Consider the following 25,318-nt stretch of genomic DNA (forward strand, 5'->3'; position numbering starts at 1 on the left):
CGGGCACAGTTGCCAGGAGCTGCTGATTGGGGTGGAAATGGTTAATTAAAGGGAAGCTGTTGAAGATGAGATCACTTTTCCAGACTATTGACAATTTTGGGGGATTGTCTGCAAGTAGCTATAAAATGATGGAATTGTTTTATTCAGGAAGCATTTGGAGGGGTTTGTACTAAAGGGGAATTCGCAATCAAGTATCTGAAAGCTGCAAATGGACTTCCCAATGGGAATATGATATACATATTGGAGGAAGAGGAGCAGCAGGAGGCAATAGGAGAAGTCGGATTGATCAGGTAGCACTAGAGGAGAAGCAACGCATCCCAGTGGCACCCAGTCAGCAGGATGTATCGACCCAGATGATCTTTCCTTAAATCTTTCTCATGAGCTGCGTCTCAGGAGGTTGTGCTTCAGTTCTGAAGCCTTGGATAATTATATTTGTTGCTGGAGCCAGAAGTGCAAACAAGGTCCACAAGAGGGACAGCTCTGACTATGACAGAGAAAGTGAACACATCTCTGAGCTTTTACACAACAAACTCATTGCAGGGGCCCACAAGGGACCTTTCCCAGATCAACCAATTTGTTGTACGTTCACGGATAAGGCAAATCACCAATGCTCCCTTTGCCGGTATAGCTAAGTTGATATATTTTTACAGTGGGCCCAGATAGATAACTGCGAGGGCAATAAACTTTTACAGAATCTCGGGATTCCTAAGGTTGTGGGCACAATTGATTGTACCCATGTGACATTGAGAGCTCCGAATATGATCTTCCATATATACTTCGACCACAAAAGCTTCCATTTCCTAAATATGCAGGTCATTTGCAATGATAGGCACGTCTTCCTGAATGGTAACTCAAAATATTCTGAGAGGCGTCCTGATTCTTTAATACTTCATCAATCCAATGTTCTAGTTCTATTTCAGCACCAGGGCAAAGGGCTGTATGTATGACTGCTGGGTGACAAACTATGCCCTCTGCTCCCATGTCTCATGAGGTAAACTACAATGAAGCACACAGTAAGACAAGAATTCACATTGAGCAAGCAATTGGGATGCTTAAAGGAAAGTTCCGGTACCTGGATAAGTCTGGGGCTGCCTACGGCATGCACCATGACACATTTGGTGAATTGAGGTAGCATATTGTGTGCTATATTACTTTGCTATCAGAAAAGGACTGATGGTGGATGTCCCGAATAATGCCAGAGAGGCCGATGACAAATCTGAATCAGATGCAGCTACACAGCTGAAATCCAAACTCATTTGGAACACCTTCACAGATTCACAGGCCAATTCTTTTCTGAGGTTATAGCCTATCAAAGAGTAGCCTCATCTCACCAACTTATCCATGATGTGGTGTAAGTGAATTACATCATATCATAATCATTAGCCTCAATATCTGCACAGCGCTCATTTCCCTTTGTCCTACAAGACAATTATGGAGTAAAATGTGGGAAAGCGTGAGGTTATCCATTTTGGCAGGACAAATAAAAAAGCAAATTATTATTTAAATGGAGAGAGATTACAAAATACTGCAATACAGAGGGACCTGGGGGTCCTTGTGCATGAAACACAAAAAGTTAGTATGCAGGTACAGCAAGTAATCAGGACGGCAAATGGAATGTTGGCCTTTATTACAAGGGGGATAGAATATAAAAGCAGAGACGTCCTGCTACAACTGTACAGGGTATTAGTGAGGCCACACTGGAGTACTGTGTACAGTTTTGGCCTCTGCATTTAAGGAAGGATATACTTGCATTGGAGGCTGTTCAGAGAAGGTTCACTAGGTTGATTCCTGAAATGAAGGGGTTGACTTATGAAGAAAGGTTAAGTAGGTTGGGCCTATACTCATCGGCGTTCAGAAGAATGAGAGGTGATCTTATTGAAACATATAAGATAATGAGAGGGCTCGACAAGGTAGATGCAGAGAGGATGTTTCCCCTCATGGGGGAATCTAGAACTAGGGAGCATAGTTTCAGAATAAGGGATCGTCCATTTAAAACTGAGATGAGGAGGAATTTCTTCTCTCAGAGGGTTGTAAATCTGTGGAATTGTCTGCCCCAGAGAGCTGTGGAGGATAGGTCGTTGAATATATTTAAGGTGTAAATAGACAGATTTTTGAACGTTAAGGGAGTGAAGGGTTATGGGGAGCGGGCAGGGAAGTGGAACTGAGTCCATGATCAGATCAGCCATGATCTTATTGAATGGCGGAGCAGGCTTGAGGGGTCAAATGGCCTACTCATGCTTCTATTTCTTATGTTGTTAACTAAATGCCGAGCAGCCAATACATCAATAATTTCTGTGAATTGTTACAATTATTTACAAAAACATTACTTGCTTTCTTCCCCAGTGACATTGCCTTTTCTCAGCCATATTCTCATGCATTGTTTAAGTGCCAGCTAAGAGCCTGGGATCTGAGATATAGACGGTTGCTCCAAACTAGTATGAGCACCTTGAGATGTGGATCACCCTTTTTTCGGGTTATCATTGAGGAGAAATTGGTTGACCACAAAAGTGGGTGTGGGGATCGCAGTACACAATTAATCCGAGCCCGTTCATTGCAAGCAGCACGTTAAATTGGTGCTACCTGTTCTTTTAACTGATTTCTGCATGCAGCCGGTGCTAACCGCACTGTTCATTGGCTGCACGCATCAACAGGGGGATCGATACTGTGAGTAGCTAGCGCTACTTAAAGACAACCTTACCTCTTAAAGGGGAGTTGCACTGTGGCTGCAAGAAGTGGTAGGAATTTTTCAAAAGATAATCTGGACTGTAATACTTTGAACAAAGGCTGAACATGCGAGAGAGCGAGCCCCAATATTTTCAGACAATGCACTGGAGGTCTTCATACAAGACGTGGTGAGAAGCAGAGACATCCTGGGCCTGAAATTCAGTACCACTGGAAAGCTGGTGCTTCCCCCACCTTTTTGTGGCCATTAGCGCCGAAATTTTTCCGTGGCTGGGCCATCCCATATTCAGCTTCAAAAGTGAACAAATGGGTTCCAGCGCTAATGAACTCTTTCAAAGTGGATTTTTCAGCAGTGTGGCCGTCTTAATTTGAGCGTTATCACCACTGAGAAATTCAGCATGCAGGTAAAAGGTTTCTAATGAACCAGCTGCTAAAGGCCAGGGTTTGCAGCAAGGCTTGAGGGGGGAAGGTGTTTGGAAGGTGGTTGGAAGGATGGTTGGTGTAAGAGGTGCAAGGGGTGCAAGGAGAGCCAACAGATTCACTGATATGGAGCTGGAGACACTGTGGAGGACAGAGGAAGAATTATGGGCCTGAAATCCCAGTGCTGGGCTTCCCACAGGCGCTCACCTGAAAATAAGAAAAATGATCCGCACCTACCTTTTGCTCCTGTGCCCTCCAGCATCCCGGTCAAAGGCCTCCTCTCCCCACGCATCGGAGTGTGTCCACATCTTGGAAAAACGGAGGGAGAAGCTGGGGTCACTGGACAATCAATGTAGGTACAGAATTCTCATTGATAATAATGGGAACTCTGTAAGTAAGAGCTCCCATTATTATCAATGAGAACCCCCCCAAACACAACATAAAAAATTTAAAAAAACACCTCACATATTTAACATTAAAGCTAATGAAATGTTATAGAAAACAAAATATTTTTTGCATTTTATTAAAGTAGTTTAATTAAGGTTTAAAGTAAACTTAACCTTAGCGCACAGGATTTTTAACATAAAAATGTGTTTTAAATTTTTATTTTTATGTGTTTTAAAACTCTTATGCTGGTAAAAGTAGGTTATGCGCCTGCTTTTACCAGGCGCAAGAGTTTTAAGAACATCCACAGGGCAAGAGTTGGGAAAATAGCCCAATCTCATCCGCGCGAATGTCCTGGCTGCAGCGATGTGGAAGAGATATCGTGACAGGTCGGAAAAGTCGTTTTTTGGCGCATGCGCATTGCACGCCGAAAACCAGCTTTTGCGGGGTCTCGCCGGGTCTGTACATATTCCATACGGACCCAGAGAGGCCGGAATTTCAGGGCCACTGTTTCCTGACGTGAGGAGACCTGGCAGACAGGCAGCACATAATGCATGGAGGGAGATTGCAGGGGAGGTGTCAGGCACCTCTATATATGTGAGGACGCACCCTCCCAGGAGGGTGCTGCCCAGTCGGCACCCGGCCCTTCTAGGCCCAGAGGTGTTCCAGGTCTGTGGTCCCAGACAACAACCACAGCAGCTGTCCCGGACACGCAGCCACAGGGGTGACAGTTGACATAATGTTAGGCAGTCACGTGTAACAGGTGTTATAGTGAGATGCACAGGGGTACAAGATAATTACAATGTTATTATATTGTTCTTTATGTTCTGTTTTTGTAGTGATTTTGATAATTGGATAAATCTTTATTTTTGGCACATATATCTAGCCAGGTGTTTCATTTGGGAGTGGGCAATTCTGCGTTAAGGCACTCATTGCGATGGCCATTGAAAGTGGGACCTGAAGGGTCATGTGTGGATGGGATTAATTGAAGCGAGCAGCTATGAGACGCAGCTGCACCTCCCTTCCAGGGTGGTGATGGGATGACACCTCCTAGCTCTGGGACGACGAGGATCCTCCTCCTCCTCCTCCTCAGGTGGTACTGCTGGCTCGACCTCCAGTGGCTGTCCCCTCATGGTGGCCAGGTTGTGCAGCATGCAGCAGACCACGACGAGTATGGAGACCCATTGAGCGGTCCAGGCACCGGAACCGCTGCTTAAGGATGCCTATGCACTGTTCGATGATGTACACGGTGACACAATTAATGTATGCATGCTCTGGCACTGTCCTGGGGTTCTGCAGTGGAGTGAGCAGCCAAGTGGACAGACGATATCCCTCGTCCCCAAGCAGCCAAACGCAATCCTGATTCGGGCCGGTGTAGAAGGCGGGCACACTGGTCTGGTGCAGTTGCCTGGGTACCTCGCATCAACTGCCAGGGTCCGACGCTGGTGGTCACACACGAGCTGCACGTTCCGCGCGTGGAAGCCTTGGCGGTTCACAAAGATCTCGGGGTGATGATGTGGCACCCTCAGCCAAACGTGTGTGCAGTCAATGGCACCCTGCATCCTCGGGAAGCCTGCCGTTCGGACAAATCCGGCCTGCCGCTCCATATGTTTGTTCCTTGTCATCGGGAAGAAGATGTACTGGACCCTTCTCCTGTACAGTGCATCTGTGACCTGCCGGATGCACCGATGTGCCAAGAATTGGGAGACATTGCCAATGTCTGCAGTGGCAGACTGGAAAGACCCTGTCGCGTAAAAATTCAAAGCGATTGTGACATTGGTCTCTACAGTGAGGGCAATCCTGAGGCGTGTTTGAGGCTGCAGATCTACTCTTAGCATAGTGCAGAGCTCCCTCAGTACTTCTGTCTGAGATCGTAGCCTTCGCAGGCATTGCTCATCACTGAACGGGAGGAAGGAGAACTGAGGTTTGCAGACCCTTTGAGGGTATGGCCTCTTTCCCCCATGTCTGCGTTGACCACCTCCTCAGGCAACTGCCTGCTGGCCATCTCCCTGGTCCTCCTCATTCTCTGGCTCCAGTGGAGGCTGTTACTGGAAAGGCTCTTCCCTCAGTATTTGGAGGGAGGCGGGCAGCATCCCTCACCCTCCTCCTGATGCCATCTCCCTCCTGGCCACCCTCTCTAGCTGCAGTTCTGCACACATCTGCACGCCCTTCTTTCAATTTTGTTGCCTCCCTTGCCCGCTGCCTGTCTGCACGATGCTGACGGCGACGCCTTCTCCTGCGGGCCGCCCTGCTTCTCACCAGGTGTACCAGGTGTCGCCCTCCCAACGCTCCTCCCATCCTCAGGGTGAACCTTGCCAAGCAGGTCTCTGCAGCCCACAATGAAGCCTACAGGCCTCCACGAAACAGTCAGAAGTGAAAATTCTACAAAAGTCTGTCAAAACCTCTGAGCAGCACTCAGCAGGTTTAATGAAGCCAAAACAATTAATACAACTTATTGCACTTGAAATTCAAATGAAAACTTAATGAAACTATTTTCTTAGCAAAGGGCCCCGATTGCAGCAACACTCCAATGGAGTCGCGTTCGAGCACCAACTCGAATACCTCGCGGGGGCACTGCCTGAAGAAGTCCTACCTTTTTGTAGTTGAAAATCGCTGTGGTGTCCGTTTTCCAGTGTCCCGCCCGCTGCTTATCTCAGTGCAGAAAATCATCTTTTACTTCGGCTTCACCCTGCCGTTTCCGGTGGAAGTGCGCACCGCTCAAATCCCCCTCGAGCTGAATATGGCTCGGGGAGGGAAAAGTACCTGACTGCGGCGGCCGATCGATTTTTTTCGATCGGCTGCCCAAACTCTTCGGGGACGGTGAATTTCGGCCCCCTGTATCCACAGACCGGCCCGCCAGTCATATGCTCAGGAGACAGTGGGAACAATTGTTCCTCCAAGAAGATGAATGCAGTGCAGCAAATAGTTTAATGATCTCACACGAGTTGTCAAGGTGAGCGAGTTCATCTTCAAATGGCATATCCTGTTAACTGCACCACTCGCCTCATCCACTGCTCAATTCATTACACCCCCATCTACCAATAATCTCTATCAATCAGTACTCAACCGCAAAATTCATATGTTTTACATGAACTGATTTAGCACTATTGCAAGCCTTGCACCCATAACTCACAGCTTGCACACACTGGCAGTTATTCAAACATGACAATCACATCAGCCAAACATATTGCAGGACACTCACTGACACACATCCCTTTTCCTTGCAGGAGAAAGTGCCCAGTAACAGCAGGCAGCAGCAAAGAACTAGGGGAAGACAAGTATGCCTGCATGTTTTAACCCCCATTATGGAGACAGTGCTGGCCATCATAGCAAGGAGTTTCACTAAGGCCACTGGCGGGGCTGAAGCGATCGATGAAGAGGGTATCTACATACCTAATCCTCTTTCTTTCATCCGACGTCTCGCTCATCCCTCAATCACTTATGAATTCGAAGCTGCAGATGGTATAAGCATGTACTTCTTACTTTCTCCTCTTCCCTCACCACAACCCAACCCTTGCAGATATCCAAGAACTGGAGCACTCCCAATCAGTGAAGAGGAAGAAGATTGTGAAGCTGAAGAGACACTGTCACCCAATCGTACACACGCAGCCACCAGCTCGGAGACTGACTGTGTGCACGATTGAGGCTAGAGTAGAGGAGGGATCTGTACATGGCGAGACACCAGGCAGGAGTGGCCTGCAGCCAGAGCAGGGGGCGAGAAGAGCACAGGTGCCAGATTGTCAGAGGGCAACGCTGCACACTAGTTCTTTTGCAGAAGAGTCAGATGAGGAATTTGATGAACCAGGCTACAGAAGAAGGCTGATGGGTGTACAGAACCTAATGCTTGGTGCACTCAAAAGCCTGCCAGACAGACTGCGCTCCATTAAGGAGCATGGAGGAGTCCAGCACCATCTTGGCACAGGATTTTGCGCAGATCTTGGAGCCTATCCTTTCCAACTTGGAACGGTTGGTCACCTCCATCAGCACACCTGTAGAACCCACGTCTGATGGTCGATGTCACAATTTCCATTGCAGAACAAACAGCTTCCATCAAAGGTCTGTGTGCTGCAGTGGAAGCTCAAACTGCTGCAATCATTGGCCTGGATACCACTGTTCAAAGACGATTCCATGCCCTCACAGCAGTCCATTAATCTGCTCTCCAACAGATCATCGTCATCATAGGCAGTCCCTCGGAATCAAAGAAGACTTGCTTCTACATAAGAACATAAGAATTAGGAACAGGAGTAGGCCATCTAGCCCCTAGAGTCTGCTCCGCCGTTCAACAAGATCATGGCTGATCTGGCCGTGGACTCAGCTCCACTTACCCGCCTGCTTCCCATAACCTTTAATTCCCTTATTAGTTAAAAATCTATCTATCTGTGACTTGAATACATTCAATGAGCTAGCCTCCACTGCTTCCTTGGGCAGAGAATTCCACAGATTCACAACCCTCTGGGAGAAGAAATTCCTTCTCAACTCGGTTTTAAATTGGCTCCCCCGTATTTTGAGGCTGTGCCCCCTAGTTCTAGTCTCCCCGGCCAGTGGAAACATCCTCTCTGCCTCTATCTTGCCTATCCCTTTCATTATTTTAAATGTTTCTATAAGATCACCCTTCATCCTTCTGAACTCCAACGAGTAAAGACCCAGTCTATCATCATAAGGTAACCCCCTCATCTCCGGAATCAGCCTCGTGAATCGTCACTATACCCCCTCCAAAGCTAGTATATCCTTCCTTAAGTAAGGTGACCAAAACTGCACGCAAACTCCAGGTGCGGCCTCACCAATACCCTATACAGTTGCAGAAGGACCTCCCTGCTTTTGTACTCCATCCCTCTCACAATGAAGGTCAACATTCCATTCGCCTTCCTGATTACCTGCTGCACCTGCAAACTAACTTTTTGGGATTCATGCACAAGGACGAGAGGTGGGCACCGGAGGGACTGGAGTGCATCATCACGCCCGGCAACCAAATTTTAATTTGATTTTACGTTTTAAAGTTTAATTTGTTTTAATTGCCGGTGCTTTTAGTGTCCCCTTCCCTTTTATAGGGGGCACTGGAAAAATGTGATTTTAGCGCCCAAAAAAAAACCAAAAAAAAAAATGAAAAACACAAAAAAAAAAAGGAAAAAAGGGCATTGTAAATGTCTGGTGTGTCACCCAGGTCGGGTGGCACGGTTTAATGTTTTATGTTTTTGCAGGTGAACTCCAAAAAGAGTTTCATGCACAAGGAGCCCCAGGTCCCTCTGCACTGCAGCATGTTGTAATTTCTCCCCATTCAAATAATATTCCCTTTTACTGTTTTTTTTTCCAAGGTGGATGACCTCTCACTTTCCGACATTGTATTCCATCTGCCAAACCTTAGCCCATTCGCTTAACCTATCTAAATCTCTTTGCAGCCTCTCTGTGTCCTCTACATAACCCGCTTTCCCACTAATCTTTGTGTCATCTGCAAATTTTGTTACACGACACTCTGTCCCCTCTTCCAGGTCATCTATGTATATTGTAAACAGTTATGGTCCCAGCACCGATCCCTGTGGCACACCACTAACCACCAATTTCCAACCTGAAAAGGACCCATTTATCCCGACTCTCTGCTTTCTGTTCGCCAGCGAATTCTCGATCCATGCTAATACATTTCCTCCGCGTACCTTTATCTTCTGCAGTAACCTTTTGTGTGGCACCTTATCGAATGCCTTTTGAAAATCTAAATACACCACATCAATCGGTACACCTCTATCCACCATGCTCGTTATATCCTCAAAGAATTCCAGTAAATTAGTTAAACATGATTTCCCCTTCATGAATCCATGCTGTGTCTGCTTGATTGCACTATTCCTATCTAGATGTCTCGCTCTTTCTTCCTTAATGATAGTTTCAAGCATTTTCCCCACTACAGATGTTAAATTAACCGGCCTATAGTTACCTGCCTTTTTACTCTTAGAATGAATCCTTAGGTGGCTGAACAGTCCAACACGAGAGCCACAGTCCCTGCCACAGATGGGACAGACTGTCGTTGAGGGTACGGGTGGGTGGGACAGGTTTGGCGCATGTTCCTTCCGCTGCCTGCGCTTGATTTCTGCATGCACTCAGCAATGAGACTCAAGGCGCTCAGCGCCCTCCCGGATGCAGTTCCTCCACTCAGGACGATCTTTGGCCAGGGACACCCAGGTGTCGGTGGGGATGCCGCACTTAATCAGCGAGGCTTTGAGGGTGTCCTTGTAATGTTTCCTCTGTCCACCCTTGGCTCATTTGCCATGAAGGAGTTCCAAGTAGAGTGTTTGCTTTGGGAGTCTCGTGTCTGACATGTGGACAACGTGGCCTGCTCAGCGGAGCTGATCAAGTGTGGTCAATGCTTCAATGCTGGGGATGTTGGCCTGGTCGAGGACGCTAATGTTGATATGTCTGTCCTCCCAGGGATGTGTAGGATCTTGCGGAGGCATCGTTGAAGTTATTTCTCCAGCGACTTGAGGTGTCTACTGTACATGATCCATGCCTCTGAGCCATACAGGAGGGCGGGTATTACTACAGCCCTGTAGACCATGAGCTTGGTGGTAGATTTGAGGGCCTGGTCTTCGAACACTCTTTTCCTCAGGCGGCCGAAGGCTGCACTGGCGCACTGGAGACGGTGTTGAATCTCCTCATCAATGTCTGCTTTTGTTGATGAGGCTCCCGAGGTATAGGAAATGGTCCACATTGTCCAGGGCCGCACCGTGGATCTTGATGACTGGGGGGCAGTGCTGTACGGTGAGGACAGGCTGGTGGAGGATCTTTGTCTTATGGATGTTTAGCATAAGGCCCATGCTTGCATATGTCTCAGTAAATATGTCGACTGTATCCTGGAGATCAGCCTCTGAATGTGCGCAGGTGCAGGAGTTTATTTCCACTCCAGTGGGGAGCTTGTTGGCTGTGAGGTGGAGCATGGCAGCGAGGAAAATTGATAAGACGGTGGGGTGATGACGGCAGCCCTATTTGACACCGATCCGGACGTGGATTGGGTCTGTAATGGATTCATTGGTAAGGATCACGGCCTGCATGTCATCGTGAAGCAAGCGAAGGATGTTGATGAACTTTTGGGAGCATCCGAAACGGAGGAGGACGCTCCATAGACCCTCGCGGTTGACAGTGTCAAAAGCCTTTGTAAGGTCGCGCTGCAAAAATCATGTCTGTTGTGCCCCTAGGAGACGAAATCTGCACTGTGACTCCGGGAGGAGTTCCTCGGCCACAGGGAGATGACAGTTGAGGAGGACTCTAGCAACAACTTTCCCAGTGGCTGATAGCAGGGAGATTGCTCTGCAGTTGCCGCAGTCGGACTTGTTTCCTTTTTTAAAGATGGTCACGATCACTGCATCTCTGAGATCTCCCGGCATGCTCTCCTCCCTCCAGATGAGAGAGATGAGGTCATGTATCCGCGCCAACAGCGCCTCTCCGCCATACTTTAGCGCCTCAGCAGGGATTCCATCCGCTCCCGTAGCCTTGTTGTTCTTGAGCTGTCTTATGGCTTTTCCTATCTTGTGCAACATTGGGGTTTCACTGAGGTGGTAGCGGGTCGCATGCTGCGGGATGGAATCGAGAACACTCGAGTCAAAGGCAGAGTCTCGATTGAGGAGATCTTCGAAGTGCTCCTTTCAGTGGGCCCTGACTGCCTCCGTGTCCTTGATGAGTGTTTCCCGTTCTTGGCCAGCAGAGGGGTGGGGCCTTGGGAGTTTGAACCGTAGGTGGCCTTGACTGCGATGAAGTATCCTCGTACATCATGGCTGTCGGCCAGTTGTTGTATCTCCTGTGCTTTCTCCATCCACCACCTGTTCTTTAGGTCCTGGGTTTTTTGTTGGACCTCAGCCTTGAGCCGCCTGTAATGTTGCTTTGCTGGGTTGTTGCTTGAGGCTCAGAAATGCTCTGCGCTTGCGATCTATTAGTTCTTGGGTCTCCTGAGCATTCTCATCCAACCAGTCCTGGTGTTTTCTGGTTGCGTAACCAAATGTCTCTTTGCACGCACTGGTTATAGAGCTCTCTTAACTGGGTCTTTAACTGCCCCGGCATTAACTTTTTTGTGGCACTGCTTCTGCTGTCCCCACCGCTTTGGAGCTGTGTTAATATCGATGATGCGCACATCCTTGCGATCCTTGGCTCGGACGATGACACAGTCGAGCAGGTGCCAATGTTTGGAGCGAGGCTGTTGCCACAATGCCTTGCATTTGTCCCTCTGGTGGAACAGAGTGTTGGTGATGAGAAGTTCATGTTCTAGACATTTTGTCAGGAGTAGGGTACCGCTGGAGTTGGCTTTCCCTACCCCCTCTCTGCCAATCACGCCTCCCCAGAGATCTGTGTCCTTGCCGAACCTGGCGTTGAAGTCACCTAGGAGGATCAGTTTGTCGCCTGCAGGGACGCAGGACAGGGATGTTTCGAAGTTGGAATAAAAACCCTCTTTGGTTTCATCTGTTGCATCGAGTGTTGGGGCGTACGCACTGATGACTGTGGCGCATTGGTTCCGGGATAGAGTTAGTCGAAGAGACATGAGGCATTCATTTACCCCGCAGGGGGAGTCTTTCAGGCGGTCAACCAGTTCATTTTTGATAGCGAAGCCGACTCCGTGAAGGCGGTGTTCCTCCTCTAGTTTCCCTTTCCAGAAAAAAGTGTAACCTCCACCTTGTTCCATGAGCTGACCTTCCCTTGCCCGCCGGGTCTCGCTTAGGGTGGCGATGTCGATATCAAAGCATCTAAGTTCCCGGGCAACTATGGCGGTGCGACGTTCCGGCCTGTCGCTGTTGGAGTTGTCCATGAGGGTCCTGATGTTCAAGGTCCAGAACTTCATGTTAACGGAATGGAAGATGCATGAGTTCTTTTAATGTGGGGTGGCCGTTGCACCCCAGCCACCACACGGGCTTAGCTGAGCAGGGTCTTGATCCAGTGGCAATGGGGTCCAAGACGACTAGAGACCAGGCACTGCTGTATGAGTCTAATTGCCTACGGCGAGATATTGGCCACAGGCTCGGCGCCGAGAGGCACCCTTGATGGTAGGTGGCCCGAGGCTTGGTTGGGGGCAGGCTTCAGGAAGGTCAGTTGTCCGCTGGAGTTCCATGTGGGAGGTCAGCAAGGAGTGGGAGGATGGAAGAGTCATAGCCTTGATGCTCACCAGTTAGAAGAGGCCAGGTCACTAGTGGGGAAGGAGAGGTCCAGCCGTCGACGAGGAGAGACCTGATCGCCGCTGGAGGGACATAGGCCCGCCTCTGGAGGGATGAAAGCCTGCCACTGGAGGGATGTAGGCCCGTTGCTGGAGGGGTGTAGGCCTGCCGCTGGAGGGATGAAAGCCCACCGCTGGAGGAATGTCGGCCCGTCGCTGGAGAGATGTCGGCCTGCCGCTGGAGGGATGGGTGATGTCCCGGTCGCCTGGTCGGAGGCTCACCTGCTCGCTGGGCGTCGTCATGAGTAACCCAGTTTCAAATGACTGAAAATGATGTTAATAAAACACGCAAACTATTTTCTAGCAAAATTGGGGTACAGTATTCAATACTTTAGTAAAAAAATTTAAAAAGAAAATAATTCTTGAAAGTTCCTCCACTTTGTTTAAAAGTTTCTCCAGAAGTAGGATTATTGAGGCACCGCTCCGGAAGAATGGTAGAGAAGCCAGAGGTGTGCGCATGTGGCTTTGTCAGGATAGCGGGCTTCCGAATGGTGCAGGGTGCCATCGACTGCACCCACTTGACTTTGCGGGCACAGCATAATAATCCTGAGATCTTCCAGAACTGTAAAGGCTACCATTCACTGAATGTGCAGTTGTTGTGCAACCACGCCCAGCGCATCCTAATGATCAATACCCAGTATCCTAGCAGCAACCATGGTGCCTTCATCCTGCGCCAGTCTGGTGTGCCAGCAATCTTCCAGCCGCACGTCAAACCTGAGGTTGGCTGCTCGGTGTCAAGTGCTATCCTCTCTGCACCTGTCTCATGACTCCCTTCCGCAACTCCAACACTCGTGCCCAACACTTATATAATGAGAGCCATGTTGCCACCAGGAACATCACCGAGCAGACCACCGAGCTGCTGAAGCAACAGTTCCGCTGCCTTGACCGCTCGGGAGGAACCAGAGTCCCATTTCGCGGTGATCTGCTGCATGTTCCGCTACTTGGCCATCATGAGGGCGTAGCCCCTGCCAGCAGGGATTGTGGGACCACCTGAAGAAGAGGGAAAGGAAGAGGACGTGGAGGAGGACAGGAGGCAGGCAGCAAGTCCCCCTTCGACACGGGCTATCCGTGAACGCCTCATCAGACTCCGATTCCAGTGAATGAATCCCCAGCTCCCCGTTGCTCACCACATCCCCATCATACTATCCCTCTGTCCTGGGCACAACACTGAAATGAGAGCCAGCACAAAACAAAGTTTTGAACAAAATTAATTTCCATTGCATTATCAGCTAATCACCCTTGTGCAATCCTTTAGTGCCTGTCGTTCCTGTGCCTTTTTCCTACTCTGGTGCTCCTACAAAGTGCTCCCCCAATGGCTGACTCTCAGTGGGGGAGACTACAAGACGGCCTTGCAGGATGACCTCGAGCAGCTCTGGGCCTAGAAGGCCCGGCTGCGAAGTTCGTCACCTCGGTATGGGCGGCACCAGTCCGGGCTGGCTGGCTGACACGCAGCTGCAAGGGCACTGGTGGAGTGGCAGTGGTGGGAATAGGAATCCTGTCATCCTGAGAGAGGACAGCGGGTTTTCGCTTCATAGACCCACTGCCACTCCCCCCGGGTGGCGCCTCAGCATTCCTAGCAATCTGTCGGAGGACAGATTGCTGGCCTGCTGTGACACCCTGCAAGCCCCTTTCGAGACGGGTAAACCCAGCCACGCTGGCAGCAGTCTGAGCTTGGGTGGCAGCAAGCTGAGCCTGCATGAGAGCAGTCTGAGCTTCCACTGCAGCACTGAGAGTTTGGGTCGCTTCCGCCTGTGCTGCAATGGAAGCCGTGACATCACCCATCACACCCAGCGTCATGTCTGGGTCGACAAGGTCGCTCCTGGAGTTGGCCATCATTTCCAGCCTGGAAACCATGGGTTTGAAGCTCTGCGCAAAGCCCTGCTCAACGTTGGAGCTGGACATCTCCATGCTCTAGGACATTGCCAAGAGGCCCTCTGGCAGGCTTGCCATTCCACCCAGCAATTCGGTATGCAGGCCCATCACCCTTCTTCTGAAGGCCACCCCATTGAGGTCCTCATCTGAGTCGTGTGCAGCAGAACTCACCCTCTGGGGAGATGGCCCCAGAGCTGCCCTTTCTCCATGGCCTTTCTGCAGCCCAATCGTGCTCATTTCCTCACCACATGCAGATTCTGTATCTATATGTTGCGCAGTACCAGTTTCTGAGCTGTTGTTTGTGAGTGTTTGAGGCAGTGACGGTATGCCTTCTTCTCCTTCACTTTCCTCCATTGCTTCATGGCAGATCTTGGTCAACTGAAAGCAGAAAGGCGCAAGGTTGTGGTGGGTGGGGGGGGGTGGGGGGAGGTGTGGGGAAGCAAGATATCGATGCATACAGCTTCAGCAGTTGGTAAGTGATGTTATTGTCCCCAAGGGCTTTAACTTCACCCATAGTCATGGTCTCAGTGACTTCCCCTCCAACGATGTCAGGCACGCTCTCCTTCAGTTGGCTCAAGGCTCTGGCTGCCTCCAGTTTGCTGCTGCATGTGGTGATTCTGAACCACCTTGGCCTGCAAGAGAAAGGGAAGTGTGTCAGTGAGTGTAGGGCAATATGTTTGGGTGATGTGCCTGCCATAGTTGAATAGCTGTCTTTGTGTGCAAGGTATGAGATGTGTGTGTGAGAGTTGCAGCAATGGTAAGGTTGTGAGGGTGAAGTGAAGCTATGATTGTGAGGTGTGAATGGTGAAAGATAGAGATTGTTGGTAGGTGAGTGATGGGGTTGTCATGCATTGACCAGTATGCGAGACTTGTGGTGCAGATGGTGGGATATGGCATTTGCTGAAGCCTTCACTCACCTTCATTTTCCGTGTTAGGTCATTAAACTTGCAGCACTGGATCCACGCTGCTAGCCGTTACATACCCAGATATCTCCTACCAGAGCCTTCTCGATGTATGGGCTGATGGCTTCCTGCCACCCTACGGGAACCGGACAGCCTCTTCTCGACAGCCACCACCAATGCCTCCAGAGCTGCATCTGAAAACATCGAAACATAGAAACATAGAAAATAGGTGCAGGAGTAGGCCATTCGGCCCTTTGAGCCTGCACCGCCATTCAATAAGATCATGGCTGATCATTCCCTCAGTACCCCTTTCCTGCTTTCTCTCCATACCCCTTGATCCCTTTAGCCGTAAGGGCCATATCTAACTCCCTCTTGATATATCCAATGAACTGGCATCAACAACTCTCTGCGGTAGGGAATCCCACAGGTTAACAACTCTCTGAGTGAAGAAGTTTCTCCTCATCTTAGTCCTAAATGGCTTACCCCTTATCGTTAGACTGTGTCCCCTGGTTCTGGACTTCCCCAACACTGGGAACATTCTTCCTGCATCTAACCTGTCCAGTCCCGTCAGAACCTTTGGCCTCGATCTCTTTGCTGGTGCTCAGCCATGTCTTCCAACTTCATGTCATTCCAATTCGAGCTCCAACTACAATGACAATGAGGTGCTGCTGCATCAAAGCTTTAAGTAGTGCAGAGAGCCTAGGCTAAACATTACTGGCCATTAGACTGCACCCGACAATGGCGGTAAGCCAATCAGCACTATAATCATGTAAATGAACACTAAGCCCAAGTTTTGCGTGCTGTCTGGCGCAGTTAAATAGTGCTGGTCCATGATACCGCCAATTTTCGGGCCATATCCAATTTCTAGGTCATTATCTGCCATATTTCCGTCCCCAAATGCCAGGCCACAGTTGGTTCCATTCACAGTGTCTCCTCTTCATGATGACTTCGTATACAGAAGTCTGTGCTTCCTCCCCCCCAGTGGCCTGCCCTTCTCTGGCATTGTATGCTGCCGTTTCTTGTGGCAGGAATGCATTGTGTTAATTGGCTGCAGCAGTCTCCAGATTCTGCAGCCACAATCTAATGGGATTACAAAATTAATGATAATAATAGTGGGTGGAAGGGAACATAGACCTAGGCAATATGAGGCAGCAAGGTGCTCACAATCATTACATGATGTGAGAAAGTTGATATGAGTGAGTGCTACTAAATATTGTAGCAACAACCCCTGACAAAAGGGCAGCACTTGAATTTTGGGGCAGGGATTACTCATTTGTCTCTCTGTGTTTCAGCAAGCTTTCCTGTTATTCAGCTGACAACTCAAGTGTATTTGCTAACCTCGTGAGGTCATTAAACTTCTAGGGATTCATGGTGTTATAGAGATGCCGCTTTTTTCCACAGCCACCTCCTTTTACATAAGCTGCGCTGTTGTATTTAATGGCTTCTTCCCAACTATTCCAATGATGGCATCCCTTCTTTGCCTTATTTCTAACAGCAAAACTTTAATATCAACCTCAGAGAAAATAGCTGCTCACCCTTTTCCTCTTGCAAGTGCCATTGTGAATTTTTTTTTACCCCTTTAAATGATTTGAGCCCTTTAAATGATGAAGTTGCACGTGCTCCCTTTCTCTGAGGTTTTCATTCTACCTGGCAAATTTGGCCATAGCTTTAACCCACCCAATTGACGCCAGAATTTCTGACTGGGTCAACGTCCTTGGATGTTGGTTGCTGGAAGTCACGTCCTGCCACATTTCCGCCTGTGGATGGGGGATCGAAGAATCTCGGGGCCCTAAGGCCAAAAATTGATCAAAGGCAAGTTCCGCCCATTTACCGACGAAAAGACTGCTAAGGTCCTGGCGGTACTTTGGGCGAAAGTTTGGTGAAAAAAGAAGGAAAGAAAGCGTCGGGAGTAAAAAATGGGCGTTACACGCTGATTCTGGGCAGTAGAGGGCAGTAGGTGGGATTCTGGGCGGCAAATGCAATCCTGGAGAAAGTTATGCCGAGGCTGGAGTGAGGGGGGGGGGGAACACAAAAAAAAAATTTCAAAAAATAAAAAACAAAACATTACAAAACCTTCAAAGGACCCTTTCACACAAAATCGCTGCAAAAGAAGTAAAGAAAACAATCTCACGTATCTTTTCTTGCAGGTCTTCATACCTACCGTCCAGGTAAGATCTGCTTCCACACGGCAGTCTTTTCTCCTGCAGCAGCAGAGAATCGCTCGGATTGAATCTTGGGCGGGAGGACTTTTTTTGGCATTACACGCCAGCGGTCGCTCCCCAGCGGTCCTTCCAAACCGCCGGCGAGAGGGCCTCACCAATCTCGCACGGCAGGGAGAGCACCGAAAAAATGGGGAGACTGCCCAGTTCTCGGCGGCAGCCGGCAGTAGGGTCATCAATTTCGGGCCCCTAGTATTTCTGTCTCAGCAAAAACGTTGGCTTAAAAAATTAATTCAGCTGATTTAAATCTAATCTTTATTCCCTTGAGCTAACCAGCAGGCAGTGGAGGTATGAGAGAGCCATATGACTGGAAATTAAAACTGGATTGCATTTTAGGAATACTGCCAGTGATCCTTTAATTTTAAAAATGAATTATGCCACAGGTATTAAAAAAATAATTGACATAATAAAAGTAGCAATAATTTTAATCAGTTCTTTAGATGTCAGTGGAGTGAAAATATAATTTTTACTTCTAGATTTTAGAAGTCATAGTGTATGTTATAAAAATATTCATACAATATTTGGCAATGTGTCAGGTCATTTTTTTCAGAACTATGTCTAGTTCACTTTATATTTGGGTCACCTCGTGACAATATATTTTAATCCAACTTCACATCTTACAGCTATGTTACAATTATACAGTTGAATACTGTTTGTTTCTATTGATATCATGGCCAGTATATGCTTAGACTATAACAAATTTGCTATTGTAGTCTACAGTATCCCTTCAGACCTGGTTTCTCAGTGTGTGTCTCTTGTGTTACAGGTGTTCTTTGGTTGTCGCTCATCTCTGAAGTTTTATATATCGTGCTTTTAGTTGTTGGTTTCAGCCTGATGTGTCTGGAGCTCTTTCATTCAAGTAATGTGATAGACGGCCTCAAACTGAATGCGTTTGCTGCTGTCTTCACTGTTCTTTCAGGTATGTACAATTTCAGTTTCTAGAATAAAGCCTATCTCTCTGTACATGTTGCATTCAGGATTTCTTTCAGAAATGTCAAAGACCCATAAATATTGCAGATGTAATCTTTTCAAATACATTCTGAGATGAGTCAAAGGAGCCTTTAAGTGATAACAAACTGCAATGATCACATTCTGGACATTGAATATATCAGTCATTGAATAAATAGGTAACAGTACAGCAATGCCTTGCTCAGTTTATTCCGCGAGTGTGAAGAGCCCATAATTTGTGGCCTGACTGTGGTGTTGATTCATTACTTTAGATGTCTGGGTTATGTGGCAAAGCAATTAAAAAAGCAAATGGAACGCTGGGATATATAGCCAGCAGAGTGGAGTACAATTCTCTAGAGGTTAGGCTAGGCATCCCTGCAACTCATTGGATCAAACCACATGTGAAGTATCATGTTCAATTTTGACACCTGAAAATAAACATAAGCATCGCAGAGAATACGGAAAAGAGTAATGAGATGAGCTATGAGGAAAGGTTAGAAAAACTTAGGGGGAGAAATTGGACCGTGCCAAGTCAATGATATTTGCAAGAAAAATTAGAGCTGTAGGAGCCAAATTCCAGGAGTGAACTTACGCACCTGATCTCCCCCAAGTATCCAGGACGCCTGCAGGAAACATTCGTTAGGGCAGTTGAATATGCTAATCAGGAGCCTAATGCCTGTTTCAGGACCCCACTGCCAAATACGGCATAAACTGAGTGAAGTCTGCATCGTACATGCTCTGCTCAGGTTTTCTGGGTCTAGAGTGGCCTGCCCGGCAGTCATTAAAGGGAGGTTTGCCAACGGAAAGTAAGTACTTTAAAAAATCTTATTTACATTACTCTGGAGCCAGAAGTGTTCGTCCTGCCTAGGGTGTTAAATTAGCCATGGAGTGGAAACTGTGCAGCAATTGGATTTTAACTCTCGTTCTGTGTCACAAAAACACCCATCGACATTACCCTTTGCTTCCTGCCACTGAGCCATTTTTGGATCCAACTGGTCACTTTCCCTTTGATTCCATGGGCTTTTACTTTTTTGACCAACTTGCCATGTGGGATCTTGTCAAAGGCCTTGCTAATATCCATGTAGACTACATCAAATGCACTACCCACATTGACCCTCCTTGTTACCTCCTCAAAAAATTAAATCAAGTTAGTCAGACACGACCTTCTTTTAACAAATCCATGCTGAATGTCCTTGATTAATCCATGACTTTCTAAATGATAATTTATACTGTCCCTCAGAATTTTAAAAATAATTTTCCCACTACTAAGGTTAGGCTGACTGGCCTGTAATGACTTGGTCTATCCCTTTGTCCATTTTTAAGTATTGGCATAATGCTAGCAGTCCTCCAGTCCCCTGACAACACACCTGTAGCCAGAGAGGATAAGAAAGTGATGGTCAGAGCCTCTGCTACTTCCTCCCTTGCCTCTCTTAATAGCCAGGGGTACATTTCTTGTGGTCCTGGTGATTTATCTACCTTCAAAGATGCTAAACCTTTTAATATGTCCTCTCTCTATGTTTTCATCCCATTTAGTATTTCACACTCCGCCTTAACTACAATGTTTGCATCATTCATTTCTTTTGTGAAGAAAAGTGTAAAGTATTCATTAAGAAACATACCCACGTTTTCCGCCTCCACACATAGGTTTCATTTTTGGTCTCCAATAGGCCCTACTCTTTCCTTAGTGATTCTCTTGCTCTTTATGTATTTATAAAACATCTTTGGGTTTTCCTTGATTTTACTTGCCAATATATTTTCATGTCCTCTCTTTGCTTTCTTAATTTCCTTTTTAATTTCACCCCCGCACTATTTATACTCCTCCAGGATTTCTGTAGTATTAAGCTCTCGGTAAATGACAAAAGCTTCACTTTTTTTCCTTATCCTACATAGTATGCTCTTTGACATCCAGGGGTCTCTAGATTTGGGAGTCCCACCCTCTTTGAGGGAACATTTTTGTTCTGGACCCTCACTGTCTCATCCTTGAATAGCTCCCACTGCTCTGACAGTGATTTACCTTCAGTAGCTGTTTCCAGTCCACTTTTACTAAATCACATACTATAATTGTCTCTTTATGAGAGTACACTTATTTATTCCAATTTATATTGCACTTATTATAAATTCATAGTTTATTCATAACTCTCATTCATTTTTAATGTTGGAACGTAATACCTGATATTTTTAATATCTAACTGATGGTCTCAAAATCATACCGGGTTATATAATAAAAAATCTATCCAGCACACTGCAAATAGCCAAAATTGTGTTTTGAAAATGTTAATTATTTTTATTGTTTAGTAAGTCTTAGCCAGGATATATGGTCAAGTATTGACTATTAGGAATATTAGCACATAAACGCAGATAAGCAGTTAACACCACCACTAAAATAACAAAGAGAGGAGTGTCATACAAACGTGTTTAGCATTCGTCCACTAATATCAGCAACAGTACTTTCTAGGTGTATACCTCTACATTACTAAGCCTAAATAAAGGAGACTATGAAGGTATGAGGGCAGAGTTGGCTAAAGTGGACTGGGAAAATAGATTAAAGTGTAGGCCGGTTGATGAATTGTGGTGTACATTTAAGGAGATATTTCACAACTCTCAAGAAAAATATATTCCAGAGAGGAGGAAAGGGTGTAAGAAAAAAAATAGCCATCCCTGGCTAACTAAAGAAATAAAGGACGTTATTCAATTAAAAACAAGGGCATACAATGTGGCCAAAACTAGTGGGAGGACAGAAGATTGGGAAACGTTTAAAAGCCAACAAAGAATGACTAAAAAAATAATTAAGAAAGGGAAGATAGACTATGAAAGTAAACTAGCACGAAATATAAAAACAGATAGCAAGAGTTTCTATAGGTATATAAAAAGGAAAAGAGTGGCTAAAGTAAATGTTGGTCCAATAGAGGACGAGACTGGGGAAATAGCAATGGGGAACATGGAGATGGCAGAAACTCTGAACAAATATTTTGTATCAGTCTTTACGGTAGAGGACACTAACAATATTCCAACAGTGGATAGTCAAGGGGCTACCGTGGGGGAGGAACTTAACACAATCACAATTACTAAGGAGGTGGTACTCAGTAAGATAATGGGACTAAAGGCGGATAAATCCCCTGGACCTGATGGCTTGCATCCTAGGGTCTTAAGAGAAGCAGCAACAGAGATAATGGATGCATTGGTGGTAATTTACCAAAATTCCTTGGATTCTGGAGAGGTCCCAGCAGATTGGAAAACTGCAAATGTAACGCCCCTATTTAAAAAAGGAGGCAGACAAAATGCAGGAAATGATAGACCAGTTAGCCTAACATCTGTGGTTGGGAAGATGTTGGAGTCCATTATTAAAGAAGCAGTAGCAGGACATTTGGAAAAGCAAAATTCGGTCAGGCAGAGTCAGCATGGATTTATGAAGGAGGAAGTCATGTTTGACAAATATGCTAGAATTCTTTGAGGGTGTCAAAAACAGGGTGGATAAAGGGGAACCAGTGGATGTAGTGCATTTGGACTTCCAGAAGGCATTTGACAAGGTGCCACATGAAAAGTTACTGCACAAGATAAAAGTTCACGGGGTTGAGGGCAATACATTAGCATGGATAGAGGATTGGCTAACTAACAGCAAACAGAGAGTAGGGATAAATGGTTCATTCTCGGGTTGGCAATCGGTAACCAGTGGGGTGCCGCAGGGATCAGTGCTGGGACCCCAACTATTTACAATCTATATTAACGACTTGGAGGAAGGGACCGAGTGTAATGTAGCCAGGTTTGCTGATGATACAAAGATGGGAAGAAAAGCAATGTGTGAGGAGGACACAAAACATCTGCAAAAGGACATAGGCAGGCTAAGTGAGTGGGCATAAATTTGGCAGATGGAGTATAATGTTGGAAAGTGTGAGGTCATGCACTTTGGCAGAAAAAAATCAAAGAGCAAGTTATTATTTAAATGGTATATGATTGCAAAGTGTTGCAGTACAGCGTGACCTGCGGGTACTTGTGCATGAAACACAAAAGGTTAGTATGCAGGTACAGCAAGTGATCAGGAATCTTGGCCTTTATTGCAAAGGGGATGGGGTATAAAAGCAACAAAGTCTTGCTACAGTTATAAAGGGTATTGGTGAGGCCAGACCTGGAATACTGAGTACAGATTTGGTTTCCATATTTACGAAAGGATATACTTGCTTTGATGGCAGTTCAGAGAAGGTTCACTAGGTTGATTCCGCGGATGAGGGGGTTGATTTATGAGGAAATGTTGGGTAGGTTGGGCCTCTACTCATTGGAATTCAGAAGAATGAGAGGTGATCCTATCAAAACGTATAAGATTATGAGGGGGCTTGAGAGGGCGGATGCAGAGAGGATGTTTCCACTGATAGGGGAGACTCGAACTAGAGGTCATAATCTTAGAATAAGGGGTCTCCCATTTAAAACAGAGATAAGAAGAAATTTCTTCTCTCAGAGGGTTGTGGATCTGTGGAATTTGCTGCCTCAGAGAGCTGTGGAAGCTGGGATATTGAATAAATTTAAGACAGAAATAGACAGTTTCTTAAACGATAAGGGAATAAGGCGCTATGGAGAGCGGGCAGGGAAGTGGACTTGAGTCCATGATCGGATCAGCCATGATCTTATTAAATGGCGGAGCAGGCTCGAGGGGCCGTATGGCCTACTTCTGCTCCTATTTCTTATGCTCTTATGTTTTTCTTATTATTAAAAATCCTGTACAAAGAAACCAAATAACATGTTGCCACAAACCACTTAGTCTCATCCTATTTACATCCTTCTAAAAGCGAGATTTCACTCATCATCAGGATTTCCAGCAAAAGTGGATTGGAGTAGTACTTCCACCTACCAGTGTCAAAAGAACATGGCGGGGGCGGGGCGGGGGGAGGGGGCGGTTATTTTCTTCCAACCTGGAGTCAAGATTTACAAGCACTTTGCCAATCATCAAATTTCCCTCACCAACAGCAATTAGCCTCTAATTGATCTTCGAATAACTTGTGTGGACAGAAATTAGTTTATGTGGCCCTAAAGGTACAACTGCCCCTTAACAATAGAATATTACATTGTGTACTATATGCAGCTGCCATTTATAAAACAGTATATTGTCTGTCGTGCTTTGAGCAACACCACAGGAAATCTGCTAAGAATATTAATTAAGTGTGATATGAATTCCAAATATGAAACAAACTACAGGTTGGACCTCCTTTATCCTGGACTCCCTTATCCGACACCACCCCTCGTCCGGCATGATTCCAGTGGCCGGGGGGGCAAGCACCGATAGTGGCCGACCTCCACACCTACTTTGGAGCCGCGCCGATACTTGCTGGGGCCCGCCGCCACTCAGCCTACTGGGGCCCGCCGACACTTTGGGCTAGCCAGGGGCACCGACCTCCTACCCCCTCCACAACCTCGGGCCACCACCCATCCCCCGCCCCCCCCCCCATTGGGCTGACCTCCCTTTATCCAGCAAAATTCCTTATTTGGCACAGGCCAGGTCTCGAGAGTGCCGGATAAGGGAGATTCAACCTGTATAACTGCATATTACTTTCAAACTAATTATTGTCCTAAAATGGAGGTGTAATTTGACCTTTTCTGCGGCCAATTCAGGTCATCGGAAGGCTCTGGTTGAAACTTCTGGCTGTTGAGACGAGATCTAAGATTGTAGCACTCATCTGACAATTAGCATTTTTGTTAAAAGTTTATTATATCAAGTTCTACCTATCTGATTCACAAAGTGCCATGTGTGACACTATTATTTGAACAAAAATGATAGAACATACAAGTGCGAGTAGCATAGGTTTGAGTGGAGAAGAGAAAGATGGTTTGTGCTGCTGAAGGGTGAATAGATTTCCCACTTTATCAAACCTGGAAAATTACTCTGTCAAAACATAAAGGGTAATACCCGAACTCTAAAAAATTGTTTTTGACATATTGGTGACACCGTTCCGATAGCAAAGCTACATTAAGGAATCAATCAAAAGTATTGTTAGCAATACTTATCCACAGAAATTGTTTTCTACATTACAACAGTGACTACATTCGAAAAGTACTTCATTGGCTGTAAAGCACTTTGAGACATCTGGTGGTCGTGAAAGGTGCTATATAAATCCAAGTCTTTCTTTATATTTCTTTTACTTTAAACTGGAAAATCTATACTGCAACAAATGGCCAAACCAAATTTAGTTTTTAGTATTAAATGGTATTCCCTGTTTTTTTCAGCAGCAGCTTATTTTAAATTACTTACAGTAAAATAAAAACAGGTGCAAATGCTTTCCACTGAAGCAGTCAATTAGAGAGATTGTTCAAAATCAGAACTCAAAGTCATTAAAATAAATAAATAAATCATGGCAACATATGCAACTATGTCAATCAATATGTAATTGATACAACACCTGCTATTTTGCTGTATAATTGAATGCAAAAAGAACAGTAATCATATTTTCCTTTAATGCACTGGTTCCTATCCATGGAAATGTAGATAAAATAATGTAAATAAGATCATTCAATAGCTGCTATAAATAAGTAGGGGAAAAATATCCTCGGCCATTTGGCCAGCGTCCGTTGGAAATCCAGCGGAAATATACCGGGCCCCCAACCTCATTTAGAAGATCCTGCTCAGCATTGCAAGTGATTAAGCCTCTGTCCAATCGTTATGAGGCCAGCCATGTCATAGGCCAGAGGTGGGCACTCTCGATACTGTGAGTTCCCATATCCCTGGCCCA

At 46.4% G+C, this 25,318-nt stretch overlaps 1 protein-coding gene across 1 annotated transcript in view; it reads left to right on the plus strand.

Moving 5' to 3' along the window:
• gsg1l (gsg1-like) overlaps window positions 1–25,318 on the plus strand; it is a 275,343-nt gene that overhangs the window by 145,512 nt on the left and 104,513 nt on the right. Inside the window, exon 3 of the mRNA XM_070856777.1 lies at window positions 18,424–18,576. Coding sequence (XP_070712878.1) covers window positions 18,424–18,576 — 153 coding nt within the window. The remainder of the gene's footprint in view (window positions 1–18,423; window positions 18,577–25,318) is intronic.

Source organism: Pristiophorus japonicus, chromosome 15 (assembly GCF_044704955.1).
Source record: "Pristiophorus japonicus isolate sPriJap1 chromosome 15, sPriJap1.hap1, whole genome shotgun sequence".
NCBI classification, from domain to species: Eukaryota; Metazoa; Chordata; class Chondrichthyes; family Pristiophoridae; genus Pristiophorus; species Pristiophorus japonicus.